Consider the following 22,048-nt stretch of genomic DNA (forward strand, 5'->3'; position numbering starts at 1 on the left):
GTCAATTACCGGGATAAAAAGTAGCTTATGTGTTATTCCAGGTTACAAACTATCTATGTGACAAATTACATCCAAATCTGTTCAGCCGTTTTTACGTGATCGAGGAACAAACACACAAACCCACATATGTATGTACCTGGGTGGTTTGTAGAAGGACAACCCCTGCAGGAATCTTTCGCCGTAGCGGTCGAGCTCTGCCTTGATTTGACTCTGTCAAATAAAGTATATTATGATTAGTTCCTCACAGCAGCACAGAATGAGATAAGGAGGGGGGGCAAAAAGCCTTATAATAATAATAAATTGTATTTATATAGCGCCAACATATTCCGCAGCGCTGTACAATTTGTAGGGTTAAAATACAGACAGAAAGCTGCATTACAAAGAAAGTCATTTCACACAATGGGACTGAGGGCCCTGCTCGCAAGAGCTTACAATCTATGAGGTAGAGGGGGTGACACAAGAGGTAGCAGGAGCGGCATTGCTTATACAGGGGGTCAGATAATTCTGTAATAGAGGTTGCTGTCATTACACAAACATAAAACTTTATGAGCAGTCACCAGTCGTGTCCTCCATGTGGATGGAGCTTGGACATATAAAGTTAGCCTGAAATGGCATCATATTATGTGGGGAGCTGGAACAGAGGAGGGTTAAATTTTGGGGATTCTAATTATAGTACGGAAGGGTTACGTTAGAATTTGTGATAGGTCTGTCTGAAAAGATGTGTCTTTAGTTTGAGTTAGTGGAAGATCAGAATCTACCCCCGTGAACCCAGACATGTCAGATGTGACTGGTGAACACTTACAGGATCTCTCATCGCAGAGCGGCCAAGCAGAATGGTCCACAGCTCCCGGCTGCTCCTGCAAAATAAAGTCCCAGGAGGATTACATGGAGATCATATTATTAGAAGGGCTTGTCCAAGGCGCAAGATTACAGCACATGGTGTAAATGAGGCCTGAAATCTATAAGAGCTGGCGCAGATTTCCATATAGGTGCATGGCCTGCCAGAGGATGGCGCTCATTTATGATGTCATATATCAGGTGAATCATATGCTGATGCAGGAATTATCAAGACTGGTATATAAAACTCCAGTCTTCATAAACCCCCGCAACTTTATAATGAGCCTGTATACCACTCCAAATGACACCCCTCTGAGCACTTCTGCTCCTTTGTTTTCGCAGTGGAGGAGGGTCCCTACAAAAATCTCTGACTTATCTCTATATCTTATCAAAAGTTTTATGAAAGCTATGAACTTACACTTTACACTTACAAGCAACTTTTGACATTAATTTAATTTTGACATTAATAAATTTTGTAGTCTACTTCACTAACAGATTTTGGCTCCTTTTTTAAAGATGAGCGAGTACTGTTCGGATCAGCCGATCCGAACAGCACGCTCCATAGAAATGAATGGATGCACCTGGTACTTCCGCTTTGACGGCGGCCAGCCGCTTAACCCCCCGCGTGACGGCTACGTCCATTCATTTCTATGCGAGCGTGCTGTTCGGATCGGCTGATCCGAACAGTACTCGCTCATCTCTATCCTTTATGCTTTCTCCTGTTACTGGAAGCAGAAATCTTCACTGCTTGTGTCCGAGAGTACAGGGGTGAATTAGGGTACTACAGAGAAGCGGAGGATCAGGAGGGTGAGGGGTATTGCATATGTTAAGCATTATACAATGTAGAACCATGGTTCTGGTGTCATATGAAAGATGAGCTTCTCTTCTTCTATAAGACACCAAAATCTCACTTCTACTTTTATGAACAGTGTTTAGCTTTGTAGCTTTTCATATCTGGAGTACCAGATTCAAATCCAACCAAGGACAACATCTGCAAGGAGTTTGTATATATTCCCCCCATGTTTGTATGGGTTTACTCGGGGATCCTCTCACACTCCAAAGACATACTGATAGGGAATTTAGACTGTGATCCCTATATGGGATAATTTCTGTAAAGCGATGTGGAATCTGATGGTGCAAAATAATTCTACACATGCCAGCATTTTCCTCCCTGCATTATGCAATAGCACAAACTCCAGTGAGAAGACATGGATTCAAAATCTGGAAATAAAGTATATTCCAATGTTTATTAATGTCACAAATACCACCAGAAAGTTTAGCTTTACTTTATTTATAACAAAGAACACAAAGTATCTGGGAAATCCTTACAAGTCTAGATATGACAGGCTGTACAGTAACACGTGACACGTCTCAGATATGCGCCCTGTGTAACATACGTCATATACATTCAGCACATGCAAAATTATTGTCTTATTCTTAACTATGAAGTCAGTTGCCCGAGACAACCCTGATGTCATTTTTTTTTTTTTTTAACGTTTTCCAGAACTATAATATTTACGATATCATCAGGATGAGGTAATATCAGGTATGTGCCTTCTGACAACTGACACCTCCGCCGCTGTTTGGAACCAAAGCTGCTTCTTTTTCACAGGCCTGTGACATCATGTTCAAGGATCACATGGTGGGGATGCAAGAAACTGGACCATGACTACCTGGGGTATGGGCGCTGCCTGACAGATCTTCTATGTTGCATTTAGAGGATTCATCCCTTCAGCATGCTGGGAGTTGTAGTCTATACCATGGGGGTATACATCAGGGCTGAGCGTTTCATTACACTACTCATAAGTAATTCCAGTGCCAGAATAGTTACAATACAAACATTCCTGAGCATGCTGGGAGCTGTAGTGGAGATGGGGACCGCAATATAACCATTTCTGTTCACCAATGTGTCATGCAGCCCTGAGCATTCTGGGAGTTGAAGGCTACAATAATGCACAATAAAACATCCTGGGAGTTGTAGTCTACATATTGCACCGCTGAGTATGCTGGGAATTGTAGTCTACAATAACGCTCCCCTCAGCATGCTGGGAGCTGTAGTCCACATTAACACAACCCTCAGCATACTGGGAGTTGTAGTCTAGATATTGCGCCCATCAGCATGCTGGGAGTTGTAGTCTCTATATTGCACGCCTCAGCATGCTGGTAACTTCAGTATGAAGAAGGCAAGTTTGAGAGAAATTATATACAGTAAGCTGTAAGTTATGAGGAGCCTGCTGGCAGTTGTAGTTCTCCTCCAGACAGCACACGCCGGCAGCTGTCACTTCATACATCACTGTCTCCCGCCCTTTCCCATTTAAACATGTCCCTCTCCTGTCAGCCATCCCTCAGCTTCCGGTGTCCGCTGCTCCCCCGCCCGCAGTCGCCGCCGCCCCGTCTTCTTTACCTCTCGTCCAGGCCCCCGGCAGCCGCCATCTTCACTTTTCCCCCCCGCCGCACACGTGACAAGACCCGAACGCGGCTCGTACGTCACGTGACCGCCCACTCTTACTAAAGAGAGGCAAAACTCTTCCAGTTCTGGCGGAAGTGTCTCCGTGACGTCACTTCCTGTCAGGTGACCGGAATACAATATGGCGCTGTCCAAGGTAAAGGTGGAAATGGAGGGTGTTGAATAAAGCAATGAAATCTGATCGTGTGGAGGAGCAGCGGCTGGGCGCTGTGAGGGCTTACGCATAATAGCCGGGATTCTGTCTCTTTGTCCTCCATCATGGCGGCAGTCCTGATTTATTACTAAGGGAGGAGACATTGTAGCAGACCCTCAGCTGGAAGCAGAACATTCCCTTTCACTAATAGCAGGCAGAGGTCTTGACCATGGCAGGCTGTAGAAACACAATGACATAATAAATATGTAGTCACGTGAGGCCAGAAGACCTCTTTAAGATTTGGCATTTCTCAGCTCCATAGGCTAAGCCTAGGGAGGTCAGACATTTAGAGCATATCCTGTGGATGTATATAATACATATGGATATACCTTTAAAGGGCGTCCGGGTCCAACTTCCTCCTAGCCCACCTATATTGTCACATAGGTGACATTAGTAGGAGCATACACATACCTGTGTGGTCACTCACCGATGAAGCCATGCAGAGATAAGCGTCTTTTTATGGATATGCAAATCAGCCTGCAAGTGCACTGGGGGCGGGGCCATTTTTGCCTATGACACTCACAGAGGCTGGAAAGGTCATTCATAGATAAAGACACACTTGTCGATGTCTGTAGGAAAACCTGACTAATCTGGTCCCCCAGTGCACTTGCATTCTGACATCAATTTGTGACATTATTATTGGTTTGGAAGGCAATTTGGACCTTATAGATTCATGTTAACATATATAGCATATTCAACGGACACACCCTTGAAGGAGTTTTCCGGGCCCCAACAGAGGATAGGTCGTCAGTATCTGATCCATTGGGGTCTGACACCTAGTACCAATCGACTTATCTGGGTGCCAGAAGCTACTGCTGTGGAGCTCTGCTCCCATTAATTGAATAGGGACAGAGCTACTTCAGGCCCGTTCATAGTAGTAGCTTCTTGCACCTGGATCAGCTGACTAGAATCCCACTGATCAAATTTTGATGGAAGGTTCTGCATATAGGTCATCATCAGTGTCATAAACCCTGTTGGGGCCCATAAAACTCTTTAAAGGGGTTGACCACTTTCAGACCAATATTGACGAACTAATGTACAATAAAAAGATATACAATCTTCCAATATACTTTCTGTATGAATTCCTTACGGTTTTCTAGATTTCGGTTTGCTGTCATTCATTCTGTTACTTCTAGAGGATAAAACTCTGACCATGGTCATGTCATTTACAGTCCACGGTCATGTGATGAGTGCACAGCTCGTTACAGTCACAGTACTCAGACAGCTGCCTGGTAATCAGCTGTGCACCTGTGTGCTAATCACATGACCATGGACCGTAAATCACATGACCATGGACTGTAAATCACATGACCATGGTCAGTCTTATCCTCTAGAAGTAACAGAATGAATGACAGCAAGCCGAAATCTAGAAAACCGTGAGGAATTGATACAGAAACTATATTGGAAAATTGTATATGTCTTTATTGTACATTTGTTCGTCAATATTGGTCTGAAAGTGGCCAACCCCTTTAATGCTTGAAAGATGCAAGGCCCCCACCTCTCATAGTGTAATGGGAAACCTCTAGATCTGTTTACAAGGTGTGCAATATATATATTATTATTATATTATTAATATTACTATTATATTTTTTTTAAGGAACAGTAGGATCTTGTGTAAAAACAGATGATGCAGAATACATGGGACTTTCTTGAACTTTTATAATATTGACGCAGCAGTGAAGAAGACGAGGTGACAAAATCCAGGCAAGCCTTCATCATGATGAATAAGCTGGTGGTGGCGGAGTCTCTAGTGGTGTTCTGCATTGTCCTGAGCATCCATACAGTAGTGTGGGACCGCTTCTCCTGGTGCGCTCTGGCCTTGGCTGTGCAGGCATTCTACGTGCAGCACAAATGGGATAGATTATTACAGTCTGGCGGAGCCGTATTTCAGTACAGGTCGTCTGCCAACAGCGGACTTCTGCCAGCCAGCATGATCATTCCCCTGCTGGGCATTGTAATAAGAGAGAGATGCAAAGCTTCTGGTAATGTGTACTTTGAGAGGTACGGTGTTGTTGTATCTGCCACCGGGATGGCTTTAGCCTATTTCCTCTCCATAATTGCTCTAGGCATCACAAAACCAGTACCAAAAAACACCTGCATAGTGTCCGGAGCAGCTGGCAGTGCCATACTCTACACTATGAAGAATTCACTGGCCGTGTCAGAAGTCATTGAGGTTCTTGAGGTGCTCCTCATCTTCGTATATCTTAGCATGATTGTTCTGTACCTGATGCCACGCTGCTTCACTCCTGGCGAAGCTCTGATTGTCCTTGGAGGGCTCAGCTTTGCCCTTAACCAGCTTATCAAGCGCTCTTTGAATACTGTGGGTGGCAAAGGAGATCCTGCAGATTACCTTCTTCTCGTCACCCTGGTGGCTCTGGTCCTTCTCGGAATTATCTTTTCTGCCTTGTTCTTTTTCATGGATTCCTCTACATGGACCTCTTCATTATTCTTCTACATGATGACGGCCGTGTTAGGGCTGGGAATCTTTGTGCCCTGGCTGCAGTACCTTATCAAGAGGCACCCCCTCTTTTGGCTGGTGGAGTTTCTTGTACAGAGTAGTACCCGCTTCTACCTCCTTGGGTATTGGGTATTCCTTGTCCTGTCTGCTTGTGCCATTGTTCTCTACCAGAACTCTAAGCGGACTCCAGACTCAAAGAAGCTTCAGGCCTCCACAATGACGCGCAAGTACTTTCACTTCCTTGCAGTGGCCACTTACATACCCGGTATTATATATGACACGCAGCTACTGTTTGTCGCCTCCGTGGTTTGTTTTGCTGTTTTTGTGTTACTAGAATATGTTCGGTACTTCAGAATTAGACCACTTGGACAGACGTTACGGAGCCTGCTGACACTGTTCTTGGACGAGAGGGACAGTGGTCCTCTGATTCTCACTCACATTTACCTACTCCTAGGGATGTCTCTTCCGATCTGGCTGTTTCCAAGACTCTGCGCTTCTTCTTTATCCAGCCCTTCTACTCTTCTTCCCTATTGTGGGGTGCTAGCAGTAGGTGTAGGTGACACAATAGCCTCTGTATGTGGTAGCACCCTGGGTGAGATTAAATGGCCTGGTACCAAGAAAACATTTGAAGGCACCATGATGTCTATATTTGCCCAGATCATAGCAGTCGCCTTGATCCTTATATTTGACACCAATGTGAACCTGACCAGCGGCTATGTGTGGCTATTGGGATCGATCACTTTGGTGTCATTATTAGAAGCTTTTACCACCCAGATAGACAATTTATTGCTGCCGCTGTACCTGCACATCCTTCTCATGATCTGAAGAGGGACTCTTCTTGTCTTCAAGAAGTGTTTAGGTTCGATATAAGGATCAAATGATACTGTTGCATTTAGGGTCACCAGCCAGTATTCTAGAGGAATACACAGGAACCCAGGCTTGTATGTCCAGGAGTTAGAGAGGGATCAAATGGAATGGGGTCTATAGATACTGCACACCTGGGAAACTAGAGTGGTAACACAATGATGAAGACTGATCCGACCTTTATAAGACAGGCATGCACTGAAAGAAGTGGGGAGATTGTATAGGATAGAATGGAAGAATATTTGCCAGCAAGGTTCATATAATCAAATGTGCCTCCAGCTTACTACTATAAATAAAGTTGTTACAAACCAGGATTTGAAGGTTTTAACAAATATATATATACCCTGCACTGTTTTAGAGAACAGCTTAACGGCATGAGGAGTGCATGAGTACTCAGTCATCCTAGATACTGTGGCTGTCTGTCCTTAGGGATTAAAACCTTTGTGTATCTCCTGCACATGTTTCTACCAACTTTATTTATAATTACTTGGTACAAGCAGAATGTGAAAATGGTTGTTCTTTTGATGCAGATTTTAATACTCCGGACCAGGATCACCAATAGCCAATGCAGGTTCATGAGCTGGTGAGACTGGTACCAAAATACAGAGAAATCATGATGCTGAAGGTGCAACCAAATGGTGAAGGTGAAGAGGTTGTGTGCCTCACCTTAGTCCTCCCTATGCCTAGCATGTATATTCATACAGATATCCCACCTCTAAGATTCCCAACCCCCCACTTCTGTCCCATGCTCATTGGTTCCTGCTAGTATTCATTTCTTGATCCAATAGTGACTCTCAGTCATTGGCTTTGCTAGGTCATTGCTAAGTCACTACATGGCTGAGTGGACATTTGTTTGTCAAGAAAGGACCAGGAAATAGAGACTGGGGGAACCAATAAGTGTTAGAATACCAGTAGCATAGGATCGGTGATGCAAGTTTTAAAACCCATTCTGCACCTTTTCCAAAATATGATATCCCAGCAAAAGAAACCTTGAACCTTTCATGAGATTATTCCAACCTTTTTAAGACTCCTGTCCCTTTAAATCTGACCCATGCAGACTCTCCCCACTTATTTCTGCCATATTACTTTCCATCCCCCCCTTTGTAGCACACATTTATATCTACTGTGAGGTCCAATATTTTATTCTTATTATTCTGACAACAGTATTAACACAAATGTGAACGACCAGAAGAAGGAAATCTTGTATTACATTGTATTGATCTAGCCATGCAAACAGATTTATTTCAATATTCAGATGCATGGTAATATAACTGAATACAGAAATACCTCCAAAAAAAGAAATCAGTGTAAATGGAAACATTTTTGAGAAATAAATATGTGTTATGTAGGTTTGTGTTTTTGATGTTTCTATGAACATAAAAACTCGGTAAAATTCTTGTTATATAGTCCAACATTGCAGGATGTTCTGGAACGTCACAAGACCAGAAGCAGAAGACTGTGGGCAAATGATAGAAAATAAGAAAAAGTACAAGTAAAAAAATAACTACAAAAAATACAATAGATAATAGGGGCAAGAAATGCAGAAATCACATATCCGTATAAGGAGTCAGTATCCGACAAAGCTGGAATTCAGTTGATTCGGAATATAAGTGGATGAATGTGTTATGACGGGGTAGGTCCACTGTGTGGGAGTAGGAGTGATGGCCAGAGGTACGTACACTCACCGGCCACTTTATTAGGTACACCTGTCCAACTGCTCGTTAACACTTAATTTCTAATCAGCCAATCACATGGCGGCAACTCAGTGCATTTAGGCATGTAGACATGGTCAAGACAATCTCCTGCAGTTCAAACCGAGCATCAGTATGGGGAAGAAAGGTGATTTGAGTGCCTTTGAACGTGGCATGGTTGTTGGTGCAAGAAGGGCTGGTCTGAGTATTTCAGAAACTGCTGATCTACTGGGATTTTCACGCACAACCATCTCTAGGTTTTACAGAGAATGGTCCGAAAAAGAAAAAACATCCAGTGAGCGGCAGTTCTGTGGGCGGAAATGCGTTGTTGATGCCAGAGGTCAGAGGAGAATGGCCAGACTGGTTCGAGCTGATAGAAAGGCAACAGTGACTCAAATAGCCACCCGTTACAACCAAGGTAGCCAGAAGAGCATCTCTGAACGCACAGTACGTCGAACTTTGAGGCAGATGGGCTACAGCAGCAGAAGACCACACCGGGTGCCACTCCTTTCAGCTAAGAACAGGAAACTGAGGCTACAATTTGCACAAGCTCATCGAAATTGGACAATTGAAGATTGGAAAAACGTTGCCTGGTCTGATGAGTCTCGATTTCTGCTGCGACATTCGGATGGTAGGGTCAGAATTTGGCGTCAACAACATGAAAGCATGGATCCATCCTGCCTTGTATCAACGGTTCAGGCTGGTGGTGGTGGTGTCATGGTGTGGGGAATATTTTCTTGGCACTCTTTGGGCCCCTTGGTACCAATTGAGCATCGTTGCAACGCCAAAGCCTACCTGAGTATTGTTGCTGACCATGTCCATCCCTTTATGACCACAATGTACCCAACATCTGATGGCTACTTTCAGCAGGATAATGCGCCATGTCATAAAGCTGGAATCATCTCAGACTGGTTTCTTGAACCTGACAATGAGTTCACTGTACTCCAATGGCCTCCACAGTCACCAGATCTCAATCCAATAGAGCATCTTTGGGATGTGGTGGAACGGGAGATTCGCATCATGGATGTGCAGCCGACAAATCTGCGGCAACTGTGTGATGCCATGGACCAAAATCTCTGAGGAATGCTTCCAGCACCTTGTTGAATCTATGCCACGAAGAATTGAGGCAGTTCTGAAGGCAAAAGGGGGTCCAACCCGTTACTAGCATGGTGTACCTAATAAAGTGGCCGGTGAGTGTATATCTACCTTTGTACCCCCAGATCACAGACCATAAACTAATACAATGATAATTCTCTCCAAATGGACAGAATCCAAATGCACCTATTCGTTTTTTATGCCTTGCAGTCACTCTATAAGACAGGGCGGTTTTATAGACAAACAACCCATGTTTTGTGGATCTGACAGTTAGTGCCAAGAACCTAGCATGTGTCTGAAAAGCAGGAGCTGTAAGAACTGAGCGCAAACTCCTGTAGAAAGGCAATGGCAGTGTGTTGCTCTCGTGTTTGAATAGGTCGAGGGGGAGGGGAGTACACTTGGCCTACAAGCTTGTCATATTCTGTTATGGCCCTGGCACTTACATGCCCACCAAACATACCCCTAATAAATCCAAGGGGAAATTAATATACAGCACATACCCCTCTCCTGCAGACATTACACCTACAAACTAAAAGCCTTGTTTATATGAAGTTTGGGGGTATGGCTTACATCTCATTTGTACTTATGGGGTATTTGTGCCATTTAGTGTAGAATTTATAGTGAATTTTACCAGGGACATGTCCTCTTTAAATTCTTTGTAGAAGTGTAGAGAGGAAGTACAGAACAGGTAACTTATTAATATTACATCTACTTCTGTAGAAATTCATGTTAAATTCACCTGAAATCCAAAATGTTGACATTGATACGGTATAAAGCCAAAAAGTGCAATGACATGATCTTCAACACGGGCTGGTAAATACAGTAGGATCAGCATTTGGCAATATTACCACCCTTTAAAGGGATTCTACCATTAAAACCTTGTCTTTTGTGGATAAGACGTCAAAATAGCCTTTAGAATGGCTATTCGTCTCTTACCTTTAGACATGGTCTCCGCTGCGCCGTTCCTTAGAAATACTGTTTTTTACGGGTATTCAAATGAGTTCTCTCGCAGCGATGGGGGCGGGCCCCAGCGCTCAAACAGCGATGAGGGCATTCCCACCGCTGCCAGAGAATTGTCTCCAGCGCCGCCTCCTTCTTCTTCCGCAGCATCATCTTCAATGTCTTCTTCCGGCGCAGGCTCGTAACTTCTAGGCATCGGGCCTAGCATTGAGCAGACTGCGCAGGCACACAGACCACGGGAAAATGGCCGCTTGCACAGTATTGTTAGCGGCCAGTTTCCCGTGGCCTGTGCAGCCTGCTCTGCTCAAGGCCCGCCCCCATCGCTGCGGGAGAACTCATTTGCATACCGGTAAAAATTGGTATTTCTAAGGGACAGCGCAGCGGAGACCACGTCTAAAGGTAAGAGACAAATAGACTTTCTAAAGGCTATTCCGATGTCTTATCCACAAAAAAAAAAAAGGATTTATAAAGCGGTCCAGCTTAAATGCTGGATAGAGCTGGCCACTCCTAAAGCCAACCCCACTGTTTTCTCGATGTCATTAAATACTTTTGGTCCTGCGTCATTAGCTGATTTATGGCTCCACTCTAAACCAGGCCACAAATCTAAAAATGTGGACCAACTGCTCCTTGGAGCAGCTGAAACTTGGAGCTCCCTCTCAGACACTTTGGCACCGGATATCTCACCCCTCACTCCACTGGGCACAATTCCGTTCTGGGAAAATAGAAACAGACCCACCCCATCCTCTCTTTGGAATAAACTTGGCTGTCACGAAGCGTTTGATATTCTTAATGAAGAAGGGAACCCAGATATATCTAAATTGGTCTCCCTAGCCCCTACAGAAACCGTAGACTTTCTAAGCAAGGCACACCTCCGCCTGACGGCCCAGAATTGGTTCCGAACCCACTCTATTAGGAAAACTTTCACCCCCTTCGAAAGGGCAATTGCCGCTAACAATAAATCCCTCCGTAAAACCTGCCAAGTCCTCTCTAAATATGTTAACCCACCCAAGATCTCTAAACCAGCATACCTCACATCATGGGAAACAGACCTACAACTCACATTATCTGACGAACAAGTCTCCTCAGTTCTCTCGCACGCCCACGGTTTTTCAGCTTGTGTAAGATTACAAGAAAACCACTATAAATTGCTCACCAGATGGTACCACACACCAGAATGGCTACATAGAATGAAATTATCCAACTCAGACAAATGCTGGAGATGCCATGGTCAATTAGGTACTCTCATGCACATCTGGTGGCAATGTCCTAGCATACAACGATTCTGGGAACATATACAGTCAACAATTCGCAAATGTACAAATTCCAATCTCTTACTCACACCTGAGATGATCTTTTTCTCACTTCCCACCTCTGAATATAAACCTTCAAACAAAAACTTAGTTTCCCATATGATAGCAGCCGCTAATTCCCTAATCCCGAGGAAATGGCTAGATCCATCGCCTCCGACCAAAGAGGAATGGATTGAAAAGATGAATCAAATCATGAGATTTGAAGAACTCTCCAGCTGGAAAGACAGGAGACATGATAAATTTGTGAAACTATGGTCTCCTTGGCAAAAGTTGACCTTGTGATCGCTTGTGGAAGGGGCTAGCTTACTGACTCTTCCTTCTCTTTGTGTGGTCCCAGTGGGCTCAGACTTCACTCCAATTCCTCTCCCCTTACCGTAACTTTCTAACCTCCCACTCTTTCTCTCCACTACATTCACCCAAACTCCCCGACTGGATTTACTTCCCTTCCATATTAATATTGAATATTTACTGGTCCCTTTAAATACCCCCCCTTTTTTCTCTCATAACTCCCTATCAAGCCCTGCCCCACCCGGCCTCACCTCAAAATTACACCACTCTCTCTCCCTCCCCTCCACCTACCCCTTCCCCATTCCCCCCCCCCCAACTTAGTTCACCAGATGTCACGAACGTGTTACATATTACACGTATCATACTCCCCGATAACAACTTTCTCCCTCCTTTGCATCTGTGCTCCATTTCCCTAGACATACGAAACTTCCTTTCTAGCGACAACATTCATCTGTTGTTATCCCGTTGAGCCATGTAAAGTTACTTATGGTTTAATCTTTTCTGTATTACTTGTGCATTTCATATGCAGATTGTACCTGATATTGATTTATACCTGTGTTGTAACATTCAATTTTCAAATAAAATCTTTAATAAAAAAAAAAAAAAAAAATTTAATGGTAGAATCCCTTTAATTCTGAAAAGGCCACTATAGGAGCGGTAAGCTAAATATTATGGAATAGTATGGATATTAATGCCAGTATATCTGAACTAGACATGGGTAATGTGGCAGATGTAGTATATCTGGACTGGACATGGGTAATGCGGTAGATATAGTATATCTGGACTAGAGATAGGTAATGCGGTAGATGTATAATAGGATTAGACATGGGTAATGTGGCAGATGTAGCATATATGAAATGGACATGGGTAATGCGGCAGATGTAGTATATCTGTACATGGGTAATGCGGTAGATGTAGAATATCTGGACTTTTCAAAGGCTTTTGATACTGTGCGACAAAAAAGTTGATAAACAAAACAAGAATGTTGGGACTTAGTAAAAATATATGGATTTGGTTTCCCAACTGACTTATTTATAGGAAACAGGGCGCTTGTTAATGGTAAACACTCAGACTGAGTCACAATCACCAGTGGGGTGCCACAGAGGTCAGTATTGGGGTGGTTACCATCACCAGTGGGGTGCCACAGGGGTCAGTATTGGGGGTCACCAGTGGGGTGCCTCAGGAACCAGTATTGAGGGGGTCACAGGGTCAATATTGGGTCCTCTTCTATTTAATATCTTTATTAATGACCTGGTAGAGGTCTAAAGAGCAGGTTTCAATATTTAAAGACGATAATAAACTCTGTAAGGTAGTGACGAGTAAGGAGGATAGTACAATATCACGAGGAGGGGGGATAGTAGAATATTAAAGGGGGATTGAAGGAAGCATGGACAGAAACTTGGCTAATTAAAGGGATTCTATCATTAGAATACCCTTTTTACAAAACATACACATAGGAATAGCCTTAAGAAAGGCTATTCTTCTCTTACCTTTACTATTCTCATCTGTGCCGCCATTCCTGAGGAATTTCTTCTTTCTTCCTTATGCAAAAGCGTTTTCTCACAGCACTGGGGGCTCCTCTTCTCTTAGTCCAAAAGTGCTGACTGCACAAGTCTGCCAGCCTTTTTCCTGTGGCCTCTGCCATTCAGCCACAGGAAAATGGCCAGTGGACATGCACAGTCAACGCTTTTGGACAAGAAGAAAAGGAGCACAAGGGAAGAGGCGAGGCTGTGAAGACAGAGGCCATCTTCATTCACGACCAGATTCATTCTTTGATGACGGAATTAAAAAACTTCCGATTCGGTGGGAAAAATGTGTGAATAAAAGAGGAGATTATATAAAAAAAATAAGGTGTATTCAAAATTGTATTTACTGTACCAATAAATATTTTAAAGCAAAAGTCTGGTTCATATTTGATTCGCCCTCGTATTTATATTGTTCCCATTGACAGCTGTATAAAGAGGGATTTTTGTACTCTATGTAAAATCCTTTTCTCGACGTTCTCACTGGGGGACACAGGGGGTATTAGCCCGGCCACTAGGAGAATAAAAAGTCTGTTGGCTCCAGCTCCGGCCACTACCCCTCACACCGACACTGTGCTAAGTAGTTGTACTGTAGCAGTAGGAGAGAGACACAAAATAAGTGGAAAATGGCACCAACAGCACTAGAACATGTCCTCAACGCGAAAAGAACCGATCAGACAGGAACAAATTGTGTTTTTTTCCCGCAGCGCTTTTCAGTTTCTGCTCCATCCCCACGTTGCAATAAAATAAGATATGGAAATGGCAACATACCTATGGAAATGCCAGCGGTTTAGATATAATTGAAGCAGAAAGTACGCCATGGTGCCTGTTTATATCATACGCTGTCTGTTTATAGTGACCGTGTGATGTATGTACAGTCTTGTCACATAGACATGTATAGGACCAGGCTGTAGTTACATGACATGGCCGCTATGAGATGTATGACACTATATAAACAGATAAGGGGTCACAGCGCTTACACAGATACCACAGTTTACTCAAACAGCAGATTCTTCCTTCTGTCTGACTCCCATTGAAAATAATTAGTGCAGGATGCGGAAAAAAATAAAGTCGTGCTGGATCTTGCCTCAAATTCTGCAGCTGATTCAGAGGCCGCGCCTTGAGACTCCGCACTGGTTAGACTCATTTATTTAGGTCTAATCAGCGGTGGAAAGCGACAAGGGCCTGTTGATGCCTTGTATCAACCACCATGAGCCGGGGGAGAGCACAAAATAAAGAGGAATCTGGGGCAGATGTCCACCTAAAATTCCTCTTTACTTTCTGATGTCTGAACAGGTTGTATCTACTTATATCGAATGGACTGTATTACAGGCTACTTAAGTAAGTCCGCCTCAGCAAAAAAAAAAACACCCAATTGCGGTTGATTTTTTATTTTTTTTCTCCAGTTCGCATGGGTTACTCCAAAAGTGTCCACTGAGGCTCTGTCGCCCAAGGACCCACACAAACCTGGAGTCGGCCCTGTTCTGGGTAATTCCAGCGCCGTTCCTATTGCTTGAATAGGTGCGGTACGACATCCTGTCCAGTAGCAGCATCTGGCACCCAGAATTTGCTAGAACGCTGATCTGTGTGGGGTTCAGGTGTGGAACCCTGACAGATCACATACTGATATGCCGAGCTGTCCTGTAGATTGGTTATTAGTATAAAAGAATCAATTTGGGGCCAGAAAACCCTTTAATTGATGTGATGTTTATTAGGTTAGAAGTCTGCGTAGTCTTGTATTGCCGTCTATGGGACTTGCAATCAAATGATTGCAGGTTCAAGCCCCCTAGGCGGGGGATAATAAAATAGTAAAAAAAAAAAAAACCACTTAAAAAAAATATAATAAAAAATAAAATAAATAAAAGTTCACCTCCTTTCCCTAGAATACATATAAAAGTATAACATTACTGTGAAACATACAGTATATACATTAGGTATCCCTGTGTCTGAAAATGCCCGGTCTACTAATATTTTTATGTACAGTGAACGTCAAAATCAAAAGTGCCAAACCACCGGGTTTTTCTCACCGTTTTGCCTCTGATTTAAATAAAAGGTGATCTAAGCAATAAACATTTCCCAAAATGGTATAACTAAAAAGTACACCTGGCCCCACAAAAAAAAATGCCCTATACATCCCCGTACAGCTGCAGGCTGTGGCCTTGCAGCTGTTCCAAAACTACAACTCCCATACATTAAATATTTTACCATTTTTTGCCTGAAAATTTTTTTCCCCTATTTTTCTCCTCTAAAACCTGGGTGCGTCTTATAGTCTGAAAAATACGGTATACAGAGGAGTGGGGTGTTAGATGCAAAATAGATGGAAAACAAAACATGTAAATAAACAGTTTAAAAAAACATGTATATCAGTTCACAGGAAAGTTCTCTGGGTTTATAGCTTCTTTGATCAGTGACGTGTTGTCTAGTGTTTATAACGATAGAATCCCTTTAATAATATTCCATTTTTTTTATATATATAGTGCCCTTATTAATATTCCCCCACCCGGCCTTATTATTAATAGTTCCCCATAATAAATAATAGTTCCACAAGCCTTACTAATATAAGACTCCCTTATTAATAGTTCCTCAAAAAAATTCCCCATAATAAATAATAGTTCCACAAGCCTTACTAATATAAGACTCCCTTATTAATAGTTCCTCAAAAAAAAAAATATACAGTGGCGGCCAAAAAAAAATAAAAAAATCGCACCATTTCACAAAATGTAATGTTTGAAGCAAAAATGATTTCTTGTCTTTTTCCATTTCTATCCTCGTCTCCTGGATGATGAGTATTTGGCAATTTTGTACATAAACATTTTGTACATTTTTCAGTCGATTTCATAGCAGGAGGTATACATATCACCTTTATTAATAATGGATTCTCCTTATAAATTTAAATATTTTATATATAAAATGGGAGCTATTTATATGGAGTAACTATTAATAAGGCTGGGGGAACTATTATTAATATGGGGGGCTAATTGTTCCCCCCCAGCTTTATTAATAATAGATCCTCCTAATAAAATTAGTCTCTTCTTATATATATATATATATATATATATATATATATATATATATATATATGCTATTTATAATAACTATTAATAATAAGGCTAGGGGAACTATTATATAAGGGGGGGTTTATGTATAAAAAGGAACTTTTTATAATATATAAGAGGGGGATTAGAAGGATGATCTATTGTTAGTAAAGCTAGGGGAACTATCCCCCCTCCCCAGTCTTATATAATAGCTCCCCTAGGGATATTAACAGTAAACCCTCCTTATAAATAGCGCCCCTCCCCTTATAAGTTACCCTGAAATTATAATTATAACTAATACCTGTTATTAAATATGTGAACCCCGTAATCAGTAATAAAGACATTTAATTTGTCAGAAAAATAATAAAAGTTTTACTCACCTTCCCAGGCTCCCTGCTGAGTCCTGATGCTGAAGTATCTCTCCCTTCTAGTGGAGCAGGACCTGTGATGATGTCACTACTCCACGCCCCCTTACAGGTCCTTCTCCATTTTCCATGCAGTGATATCTATGTAGAGCAGGGACTACAGCTCCCTGTCTTTCATACACTCACCGGCCACTTTATTAGGTACACCTGTCCAACTGCTCGTTAACACTTAATTTCTAATCAGCCAATCACATGGCGGCAACTCAGTGCATTTAGGCTGGTAGACATGGTCAAGACAATCTCCTGCAGTTCAAACCGAGCATCAGTATGGGGAAGAAAGGTGATTTGAGTGCCTTTGAACGTGGCATGGTTGTTGGTGCCAGAAGGGCTGGTCTGAGTATTTCAGAAACTGCTGATCTACTGGGATTTTCACGCACAACCATCTCTAGGGTTTACAGAGAATGGTCCGAAAAAGAAAAAACATCCAGTGAGCGGCAGTTCTGTGGGCGGAAATGCGTTGTTGATGCCAGAGGTCAGAGGAGAATGGCCAGACTGGTTCGAGCTGATAGAAAGGCAACAGTGACTCAAATAGCCACCCGTTACAACCAAGGTAGCCAGAAGAGCATCTCTGAACGCACAGTACGTCGAACTTTGAGGCAGATGGGCTACAGCAGCAGAAGACCACACCGGGTGCCACTCCTTTCGGCTAAGAACAGGACACTGAGGCTACAATTTGCACAAGCTCATCGAAATTGGACAATTGAAGATTGGAAAAACGTTGCCTGGTCTGATGAGTCTCGATTTCTGCTGCGACATTCGGATGGTAGGGTCAGATTTTGGCGTCAACAACATGAAAGCATGGATCCATCCTGCCTTGTATCAACGGTTCAGGCTGGTGGTGGTGGTGTCATGGTGTGGGGAATATTTTCTTGGCACTCTTTGGGCCCCTTGGTACCAATTGAGCATCGTTGCAACGCCAAAGCCTACCTGAGTATTGTTGCTGACCATGTCCATCCCTTTATGACCACAATGTACCCAACATCTGATGGCTACTTTCAGCAGGATAATGTGCCATGTCATAAAGCTGGAATCATCTCAGACTGGTTTCTTGAACATGACAATGAGTTCACTGTACTCCAATGGCCTCCACAGTCACCAGATCTCAATCCAATAGAGCATCTTTGGGATGTGGTGGAACGGGAGATTCGCATCATGGATGTGCAGCCGACAAATCTGCGGCAACTGTGTGATGCCATCATGTCAATATGGACCAAAATCTCTGAGGAATGCTTCCAGCACCTTGTTGAATCTATGCCACGAAGAATTGAGGCAGTTCTGAAGGCAAAAGGGGGTCCAACCCGTTACTAGCATGGTGTACCTAATAAAGTGGCCGGTGAGTGTAGATGTCAATGGCCTCAGTATTCGCCAATACACTTATAACTATGACTCTCGTGATCTGGAGCACCAGACAAGACAAGACCACCCCCACACCCCAGAAAAAAAAAACAAAAAAACTAGACCCTGTGTGTACACACACACACACGCACGGGGAGGATTGGCTCAGTGGTAGCAACAGCGGACCCAGACAGTCAGAGATGGACACAAAAATCAGGTTGCAGCAGGTTTATTTTTAAACACTGTCAGAGAATAAACAGACCTTAACAGGCAGTCAGAACAGTAACAAAAACGCCTGCTGGTCTAAGGCCTGGTTCACATCTGCGTTCAGTATTCTGTTTGGGGAATCCGCTTGGAAACCCCCTGAACGCATTATAAAGCGGTTAGCTAATGTAAGGGTTAAAATAAACTTGCTCTTTTATTAAGAGACAAAGTCAGTTGGACAGCAAAACCACAAGTCTCAGACTGCACGTTAGCAGTTAGACTCATTCTGCTGATCTATAGATAGCTGCATGCCAGTGGTTAGACATAGTCTGTTATCATTCTAAAAAACTGTAGATACGGGAAGTTGTGGTGTAAGTGACCGTTGATGCTCAGTGCTGTGGTATATGTAACATTTTGTGCTTATCTAGGATGTTCTGCTAACTGTCACATAAGTTGGCAGATGTTCAGTTGAAGATATATATATATATATATATATATATATATATATATATATATATATATATATGTATGTGAAAATATATGCTACGTGCTACGGATCCATGAGACCATATTTAGATGTTGGGTCATGTGACCTGTATGCATTTGTGCTTCCTTTATAAACCTGTGCTGCTGAACAATAAAGTGTGGCACTTAATAACTGACAGCTGTGTCTGTTGTGTGTGTCACCCGAGCGCTCGTAACTTCCTCTTTTTGCAATGAGAACTACGACAAACATAACCCAGGGGGTCTTGAGCCCCCCCAACAGAACCTGGCGCCCAACGTGGGGCATCGATAATCGTTTGATGTGCAGCCGATAGTGTACTGATCCACTTACCAACCGATTTTGGAGGCGGGCCCGGAGGACCTCAGATGAATAAAACAGCGCTGTAAAAGGTAAGCTTTTATCTTACCAAATAATTAATCTGAGTTCCTACGTGTCCTGGATCCTGTGTGTTGATAAGTGAGGTGAGTGCTGCATGTCTTAATAATCGAATCGATGCCAATTATATAGTGCGGAAGAACCGGGAGGGTATGTTTGCTGTAGTTGAATAGGGAGACCTTGTACATTTTCTTCGGTTTATTTAAGTTTGATTCTGTTCACCATTTATATCTGTTATAAAGTGTATAAGGCGGTACAGAAGGGAAAGTTATTCTCCATCTTTAATCCCTAGAGTAGAAGTACTGAGTGATTGAAAAGTCCTTGTTTCACTAAGGACTGAGTAGAATCTGCGCAAGTAAAAGTGCAAAGATTCAGGGGTGTCTCGGTAAAGGGACACTAAGCCAGAGACTTGCACATTAGAGATTAGTTCAATGAAAACAGAGTGACTGTTTGGGAGTTCCCACTAAGAGAAGTCAAAGTGACCCTCTATTGTCTTAATTGCCCTAGAGGAGTGGGAAGCTCACGGCTGATTAGCTACCAGCCAGTATGGGGAAGGGACCCTCTGAGATAGGGTACACCCCATATGAACTAATAGGGATGGGAGAGAGAGAAGTTGCCGCCCAAGTAAAAAAAAAAAAAAATCTTAAGAGAGCAGGGGTTCCCAAGACAGGACTGTTTGATAGTAAATTTTGGGACCAATAGAGATTAGATTATGCAGGACAAATACAGGGATAGAGGGAAATTCGTAAGTGTTTTAATTGTGGAAAACAAGGACACTTGGCCAGAGATTGCTGGTGTCCTAAGCAAAGTGATAATAACAAATGACAGTCTAGAAGCTGCCTGCCTGTCCCTAATCAGGGGTCAGGACAATAAGAATTAAGGAATTTCTAGAATGTCTATAGTGTCCTTTATTCAGGAAAGGTTGTCCCAGTTTGAGATTTCTCTTCATGGTAATGTCTGTGAGATTGAACTAATGACATAAATTTGAGATCATCATTATTATGTTTATTTTACCGGTAATATACAAATTGGTGAGAATATGAAGGTATCTACTTATATGTTTTGTTTTCTCCTCAATATTTAGCTGTGCTGGGATTATAACTAACTCTGTGATTATTTGTAGGAAAAGAAGACTAAGATGTGGCCATCCTGAGATAATAAGTGATATCACAGTATAAAATATATATAAGAAATTGTGATTTTAGTGCAGACAAGTTCTTTATGATTTAATGGATGTGTGTTGTCTGGAGCTCCAGTGTGAAGTTCGCATGTTTGTATAGAAGGTTCAGAGAAGTGAATGGGCCCATATGTGTGTGAGTTATATGTACAAGTTACATGTGTCTGCCATGTGTACATGTTCTGTTTGTTCATGTCTGTATTGTTACATTTTCAGTCTCCACAGCGAGCAGATGAAGATATTGAGCTGATAACCCCACAGAGGGTGGTGACAAGTAGATATGAAAGGGAGACATAAAAGTTATTTCCAATGTTGAATACATATATGTGTGTTTTGGTGAAGATGAGATGTACTTGATATAACATGTACATGTACTATGTACTCAGGTTTTTTTTATTGGTGCTTGTGTGTATCAAGTATATCACATGTTCTTTATACTGGTAATATAAATATTGGTTATGGGTTTATACTATGAATCTATGAATGTTAACAATCGGTATTTATTGTGTGAAAAAGTTTTATCTTGTACATGTACATTGTTATTGGTCATTGTTATTCGGATGATCCTTCTGATATGGGATTAGGCCCCATAGGGGTAGGTAATACATGTGAACTTTCTTACCACAAAGGGCACAGAACACCCCTAATATGTACACGCAGGTAAAAATAAATTGCAGTTCTACAAAATTAAAGTGGTGTTTCTGGGGCATTGTTTGTTACAAGGTGCTAGATAGCTGTCTAAGTAAATCAGAAGTCACTCACATATCTGTCCTGCAATGTTTTTTTTTTGTGTATAAATTTTTGTTATGGTGATCAGGGAAGAGATTTGATCCCTTATTTAAGGCTTCTGCCTTCTCTGCTGATATATTTTGAGCTTTTACTTACCTCAATGAATTGTTTGTAATTCTGGAGTGTTTAGAAGTTGTAGAGAACTGAATTTACTTGGGATTATATAAATAAGTCTGCTGGGATATGTAGTCAAATTAGATGTTCCTCCTGTTATGGTAAACTTGAAACCAGGAGCAAAGCCTCCTAGAATCAAACGGTACCCATTGACACGTGCCCAAGAAAATCCTATAGCCACAACTATTGTAGAATTGTTAAAAGAATGTATGTCAGTGGCCAAGACGCCACTGTTCCCTGTCAAAAAGAAGGGCTAAAAGGGCAAACCAGATACTTACCGCATGGTCCATGACCCAAGAGAATTGAACAAAGTAACTTTGCTAGAGACCCCGGTAGTGTTGCCAGTAGCTGTTTGCTTTCACCTTCAGAGGTAAACAATACATGTGGACAGTCCTGCCACAAG

The 22,048-nt window shown here is 42.4% G+C and overlaps 2 protein-coding genes across 2 annotated transcripts in view; one reads left to right on the top strand and one right to left on the bottom strand.

Moving 5' to 3' along the window:
- Positions 1-3,321, bottom strand: part of NUP188 (nucleoporin 188) — a 39,875-nt gene extending 36,554 nt beyond the window's left edge. Inside the window, exons 1-3 of the mRNA XM_075259952.1 lie at positions 3,242-3,321; positions 803-857; positions 137-210 (exon numbers count right to left, since the gene is read on the bottom strand). Coding sequence (XP_075116053.1) covers positions 137-210; positions 803-857; positions 3,242-3,270 — 158 coding nt within the window. The 5' untranslated portion in view covers positions 3,271-3,321. The remainder of the gene's footprint in view (positions 1-136; positions 211-802; positions 858-3,241) is intronic.
- Positions 3,322-3,407: 86 nt separating this feature from the next.
- DOLK (dolichol kinase) lies at positions 3,408-7,618 on the top strand. The gene is made up of 2 exons (XM_075258984.1): positions 3,408-3,440; positions 5,095-7,618. Exon 2 carries the CDS (start codon positions 5,215-5,217, stop codon positions 6,778-6,780), a length of 1,566 nt encoding a protein of 521 aa, XP_075115085.1. The 5' UTR covers positions 3,408-3,440; positions 5,095-5,214; the 3' UTR covers positions 6,781-7,618.
- The last annotated feature ends 14,430 nt before the right edge of the window (positions 7,619-22,048 follow it).

The sequence above is a fragment of the Leptodactylus fuscus genome, chromosome 11 (assembly GCF_031893055.1).
Source record: "Leptodactylus fuscus isolate aLepFus1 chromosome 11, aLepFus1.hap2, whole genome shotgun sequence".
NCBI lineage: Eukaryota > Metazoa > Chordata > Amphibia > Anura > Leptodactylidae > Leptodactylus > Leptodactylus fuscus.